At 43.8% G+C, this 6992-nt stretch overlaps 1 protein-coding gene across 8 annotated transcripts in view; it reads left to right on the forward strand.

Moving 5' to 3' along the window:
- FRY (FRY microtubule binding protein) overlaps positions 1-2580 on the forward strand; it is a 425213-nt gene extending 422633 nt beyond the window's left edge. For all 8 annotated transcript variants that reach the window (XM_047755896.1, XM_047755892.1, XM_047755890.1 and 5 more), the window contains one exon: positions 651-2580. In XM_047755896.1, coding sequence (XP_047611852.1) covers positions 651-909 — 259 coding nt within the window. In that variant the 3' untranslated portion in view covers positions 910-2580. The remainder of the gene's footprint in view (positions 1-650) is intronic.
- Positions 2581-6992: the final 4412 nt, after the last annotated feature.

A 6992-nucleotide genomic window follows, 5' to 3' on the forward strand; every position in this document is an offset into this window, starting at 1 on the left:
TGCAGGTGTCAAAGGAGGGGCCTGCCGAGGAGCCCCGTGGTCAGGGTTGGGACTCGAGCACCAAGGGGCGGAGCATTGCCATGTTTTATAGAAATCCTTCGCCGCTCTGTGCCCTGACCATGCCTGCCTGGGTAAGGTATGGGTAACGTATTTTAAAAGTATCAAAACACTTTTTAAAGCATTTAATACGTTATTAAACATCCCTAAAATGTTTAAACCCTTCGAAGTACGCCCCAAGATAACCTTCAAACGCATTATTGGAATGCCTCCTCTGCGGGGTTTTCCTCCCTACACTGGGACAGTGCATGCACAGTCACTGGAGCCAGAATGCTCTCTAGAGCACATACATGCTTTGGGGATTATCAGATTCCATTCTGGTATTGTGATGTGTCATGTGTTTTTTAATCAAAATTGACAGGGAGCAGTATTCCCAAACTGCGATTAAGGTGATGTTTGCCCCGCTCTGAGCTTCCTTTTAAGAAGCCACAGAACTGTCTGTTTCAGATAGTTGAACTGCATAGTGTGTAAGTCGCATCTCCACTGACGCTCTTCCTTAACAAAGTAAGATTCTTGAACGAATCGCGACTCCTAGCCGCTCAGCCTTGTGAGCAATGGTGCCCCTCACCGCGGCCGTTCTTTTCTGACTGCAGAAGTCTGTGGCCCAACGACATCTTTGGGAGCAGTTCTGACGATGAGGTCCAGACGCTGCTGAACATTTACTTCCGTCATCAAACGCTGGGACAGACGGGTACTTACGCGCTGGTGGGGTCCAACCAGAGCCTGACGGAGATCTGCACCAAGCTGATGGAGCTGAACCTGGAGATCCGGGACATGATCCGCAGGGCCCAGAGCTACCGCGTCCTCACCGCCTTCCTTCCCGACTCCAGCGCTTCCGGCACGAGTCTCTGACAGCAGCCGCCCGTCCCCCGAGGGGGCCAGGCTGGGGCTGCTGCCGTGCTGGGGCGACGTCACTCAGCGTCTTCGCAGCCTTCCAAAGGCTGGGGCGGACTGTTCTCCCTCTTGTTACCTGTAGGACTTTTTCTAGAGAGGATGTGGCGGAACCTCCCACGTGTAGCAATACTTAAGAACCAAGGTCACACAGGACCTTCCGGGACAGACTCCATCGGTCACGCCCGTGTGGCACACACGTGTCCTCGTTTTGCTAAACAAATGCAACTCACTACTGCAGACGTGACTCTCGTCGCATACCAAAGCCGACTACTTCCAACTGTACCTTCCTTTCTAGAAACAATTTTAGATTGGCAAAAGTGCAATGTTTTCTTCACTAAAAATATTTTATATTCTCAAACTTGTACATTCTTTCCCTTTTCTCTCTTTTTTTTTTTTTTTTTTTTTTTTGGTGGGCTGAGGAAGGGGCAGGCAGAATGAAGCTGGCCACTGAAAACTGTAAGACGGTCAAAAGCTGACAGCCTGTGTTTGTGAAAAGGGAATTGTAAATGGACAATTTAATGTACACTGAAATTTGAAGACAATTACTGTATCTAAAAGGAGCTGCTATGAAGTACTTTTCTTACGTTGCTAGGCTACTGTTTCTGAAAGCCCTGGATCTCTTTGCAGGGGTCTGCGATCAGGACCCTTGTACCAAAAACGGTCTGGATAGACCTTTTTTTAAGGATCTTGGCTGCTTTTTACTAGAAGGTTGCTTTTATGAGCGTATTTATACTACCGAAGGATGAGTATTAATTTTAACCAACTTTGCCATTTTGTAGCAAAAAGTTAAAGACCTTCACACTATAAATTCCAAATCTTTCCACCTGTTACGCATGCATATTTAATATCCATTTGGATAGCCAGAAATAGAATCATGAAGGTAAAATATGAGTTGTCACTTTGTTTCTTAAGAACTGTCATTTTATTTGTAATATATATGTAAAGGGCCATTCTTAAGTTTTCTCCTTAAACTTACTGCTGTCACGTGTTAGCTGCGTGCATGTATAAACCTGTTCCACATCAGAAATATAGTCAAAGTTTTATCTATGTAACTTATTCACTCTGTAAATACATTCAAAGTTTTTGTGATGTAATCTCGGTTGATATTCTGTTTAGACAGTCCTTTAGACTAAAAAAAAAAAAAAAAAAATTACATATTGACCATGGGTTTTATTTCTGGTTAATGAAGATTTCTGCCCTTGACATGTTTACAGTTTTGCATGGGGGCTGCCATGGTAACAACCCCAAAGGTACCACGCTTATGTGTGTCCCATGAAGGGCAGCCACTGGGGTTCTGCGGCAAGCACAGTGACCCTGGGAAGCAGAGGGTCTCTAACGTTTTCGGAAGCAGACACCCAACAGAGATTGGGACCTTCAGCAAAGAGAGCAGTCCCAGAAAATCGAGAGGATCTAACTGTCCATGGCCCCTCATGAGGTTGTCATCCTTAAGGTTTTGAAATAGCCTCATAATGAGCAGAAGTACTGGTAATTTTAATTCTCTCCCCAATACTCATCCATTCTTCCCCCCACTCGAAAAACAGGGACATGGGAACATAATTTACTTCTCCTGTCTTCCTCCTCATACTTCTTAGATTCATGAATACAACCTGCTTTCCTCAAGCAACGAAATCGTAAGTAGTCATTTTTTACAAGTATCCGGCAATAGAGAGCCTGATCCCCCAAAATTCATGTTATTATACATCAAACAATTAATTTTAATGACTTTCTGGATATTGCTGTCAACATACTCTTCAGATGGTTTTCAGCTTACCTTACAAATGATTCTCCATGATTTGTGGGGCGGGGGGAGGAGAACAACTCACCAAGTGCAGGTTTCTGTGGCTTATAACACTGACCCACTCTCAGCTCTGCGGGACCCACAGCAGAAGAAAGGACTGACTAGTCGTGACTTGAACTGTCCACCACGGCAAAGAACCACCATGATCAATTACGCTTTAAAAAGGAGATTCCAATAATATCTTACACTCTACAGTCATGGGAAGTAGTGGTGGTGGTGGGTTTTTTTTTTTTTTTTCCTGTTTTGTTATTTTTAAGAAAAAACCAGATTTGTTCATGGGAAAGCTTTCTTTTCCTTTACCTCTCTTCCTTCACCACGTCTTCCTTGAGGGTAGAAGAAAGGCCCTTTGAAGCTGCAGCCCCATCCCAGCAGAGCCCCACAGCGACTTTGGATCTGTGCGCCCCCTGGTACTATGTTGAGCCTCTGTGACTGAAGCATCAACGTTCCCTTCCCCAGGGATGCAGAGGAGAGGAGGCGTGGAGATGCCTCCTAGGGAGCGGGCAGAGGCCTCTCGCTCAGAGAAATGCCTCCTCACAGGTCCCTGCTTTCCAGCCCCAAAATGCGATCCACTTTATCCCCTGGCATAAAAGCCAATGCAGCCACGTACACTGCAACGGAGACACGACTGAATTAAAACTGGAATGTCCAGGGCAGTTCTGCTGTGGCTCAGCGGTTAACGAACTCCACTAGCATCCATGAGGACATGGGTTCGATCCCTGGCCTCACTCAGTGGGTTAAGGATCTGGCGTTGCCGTGAGCTGTGGTGTAGGTCGCAGACGTGGCTCGGATCTGGCATTGCTGTGGTTCTGGCGTAGGCCAGTGGCTATAGCTCGGATTCAGCCCCTCGCCTGGGAACCTCCATGTGCTGCGGGTGTGGTCCTAAAGAGACAAAAAGACGAAAAAAAAAAAAAAAAACCTGGAATGTCCACATCAAGTATTTTAGAAAAAGCACCCCACGCTTTAGAGATATGTCAGTGTCTTAATTCGCACCAACAGATGAGACTGTTAATATGTCAGTACAGCTGTGAAATAAAGATGCTTGTAACTGTTACCACTGCACCCGTGCACACAAACGCGCAGGCTCAGATCTTTAAGCCCTTCATCTTCCAAATCCTCAGGCTGTTCTCTTCAGGGAATTGTCAAATTAGAGAAGTATGGGGCCCCCCAGGTTGGTTCTATCAGTAGCTTACATCTGCTTCCTAAGACCGGCCTGAAGAGCACAGATATGTCCATGGGTGATTTTACACTCCCTTAATAATCTCTCACTAAGGCTGGGTTTTTTTTTTAAGCTTTTTATATACTTACTTAGGCTTAATTAACATTTGAAGGCCTGCCTGAGCTGAATCTTTCCCTCCATTCAGCAAATGTTTACTGTGTACCCACTCGGGGCCAGGCACCACCTCAGAGGACACTGTGCTTATCAATACAGATGCATCCCCGTTCTCTGGAAGCTTACATTTTGGGGGGGTGGGGGGAGAAGGCTTGTCTGTCTATGCCAGGCCATGATCAACAACAAAACGGGGACAAGAGTAACAGAAAGGGGGTCAGAGAAGCCTTTCCAGCAGGATGATTTCTGAGCAGAGGTATGAAGGAAATGAGGGTACTGCATGGGTATCTGGGGAAAGACCTTTTCAGAAAAGGGAAAAGCAAGTGCGAGGATCCTGAAGCTGAAGCTGCTCCCCTTGAAGGGACAGCAAGGAAGCCAGTGGCCAAGCAAAATGAGTGAAGAGGGCAGTGGCCAGTGGCCACAGGGTGGCAGAAAGGGTCATGTGGGCCAGAAAGGACCTGGGCCTGTACTGAGTGAAAGCACTGGATGTTGGGGAGCAGAACAGTGAGATGCTTTGACCTTTGACCTGTGTTTTAAAAGGCTCATTCTAGGAGTTCCCATCATGGCTCAGAGGAAATGAATCTGACTAGCATTCATGAGGACAAAGGTTCGGATCTCTGGCCTCATTCAGTGGGTTAAGGATCTGGCATTGCCATGAGCTGTGGTGTAGGTCACAGAGGCAGCTCAGATCTGTAGTGTAGGCCAGTGGCTACAGCTCCTATTCGACCCCTAGCCTGGGAACCTCCATATGCCACAGGTGCAGCCCTAAAAAGACTAAATAAATAAATAAAGGCCCATTCTATCTGGAATGATGAAAAAATTATGGACATAGTGGTAAAGGTTATACAACATTGTGAATGTACTTAAGGCTGCTGAGTTATGAACATGGCTGGTAAATTTTATATTATTATATTTTACCAAGATAAAACATTTTTTAAAATGGATTACCCTGGATGGAAAGATACACCATGCTCTTGGATTGGAAGAATCAATACCATCAAAACCAACTATACCACCCAAGGCAATCTACAAACGCAATGACATCCCCATCAAATTACCAGTGGCATTTTAACATTTGTCTGGAAACACAAAAGACCCTGAAGAGCCAAAGCAATCCTGAGAAAGAAAAATGGAGCTGGAAGAATAAGGCTTCTTGACTTCAGACTATGCTACAAAGCTACAGTCATCAAAACAGTGTGGTACTGGCATAGAAACAGAAATAAAGATCAGTGGAACAGGATAGAAAGCCCAGAATTAAATCCACATACCTATAGTCAACTAATCTACGACAAAGGATGCAAGAAGACACAATGGAAAAAAGACAGCCCCTTCAGTAAGTGGCGCTGGGAAAACTGGACAGCTACATGTGAAACAATGAAATTAGAACATTCTCAAACACCACACACAAAAAATACAACACAAAATGAAGTGAAGACCTAAATATAAGGCCAGACACTATAAAACTCTTAGAGGAAAACATAGGCCAAACACTCTCTGACATAAACCACAGGAATATCTTCTCAGATCCACCTCTTAGAGTAATGACGAAAACAAAAATAAACAGTTGGGACCCTAATTAAACTTAAAACTTTTTGTACAGCAAAGGAAACCTGAAACAAAATGAAAAGACAACCCACAGAATGGAAGAAAATATTTTCAAATGAAGAGACTGACAAGGGATTAATCTTCAAAATATATAAACATCTCCTGCAGCTCAATACCAAAAAACCAAAAAACCTGAGCAAAAAATGGGCAGAAGATCTACACAGACATTTCTCCAAAGAAGACATACAGATGAGAAAAAACATTGCAAAGACGCTCAACATTTCATTCTTAGAGAAATGCAAATCAAAACTACTATGAGGTTCCACCTTACACCAGCCAGAATGGTCACCATCAAAAAGTTTACAAGCAATAAATGCTGGAGAGGGTGGAGAAAAGGGAATCTCCTCTTACACTGTCGGTGGGAAGGTAAACTGTGCAACCACTAAGGAAAACATTATGGAGATTCCTCAATAAACTAAAAATAGAATTACCATACAATCTAGCAATCCCACTTCTGGGCACCTATCCAGAGAAAATCATGACTCAAAAAAGATACGTGTACCCCAATGTTCACTGCAGCGCTATATACAACAGCCAAGACATGGAAGCAATCTAAATGTCCATCAACAAGAGGAGTAGATGAAGATGTGGTCCATATATACAATGGAATATTACTCAGCCATTAAAAAGAATGAAATAATGGCATTTGCAACAACATGGATAAACCTAGAAATTATCATGCTAAGTAAAGTTAGACAGTGATAAACATCATATGCTATCACTTATATGTGGAATCTAAAAAAAGACTACAAATGAACTTATTTTCAGAGCAGAAACAGACTCAAAGACTTTGTAAAATTTATGGTTACCAAAGGGGATGGGGCACCTGGGAGGGAGATGGACTGGAGGTTTGGGATGGAAATGTTCTAAAATTAGGTTTGATGATGGTTGTACAACTATAAACTTTTTTAAATTGCCAAAAAAGAAATATGTTAAACTATTTAAAAATTTTTAAAAATAAAAAGGGAGCTTCCATCATGGCTCAGTGGTTAACGAATCTGACTAGGAACCATGAGGTTGCAGGTTCAATCCCTGCCCTTGCTCAGTGGGTTGGGGATCCAGTGTTGCCGTGAGCTGTGGTGTAGATCGCAGACGTGGCTCAGATCTCGCGTTGCTGTGGTTCTGGCACAGGCAGGCGGCTACAGCTACCATTTGACCCCTAGCCTGGGAATCTCCATATGCCACAGGTACAGCCCTAGAAAAAGACAAAAAGACCAAAAAAAAAAGAGAGAAAGGTTCATAAACAGAAAAAAATACATATAAAAAGGATTACTCTAACTGCTATGTGCTGAATAGACTATAGGAGGGCAG

Source organism: Phacochoerus africanus, chromosome 13 (assembly GCF_016906955.1).
Source record: "Phacochoerus africanus isolate WHEZ1 chromosome 13, ROS_Pafr_v1, whole genome shotgun sequence".
NCBI lineage: Eukaryota > Metazoa > Chordata > Mammalia > Artiodactyla > Suidae > Phacochoerus > Phacochoerus africanus.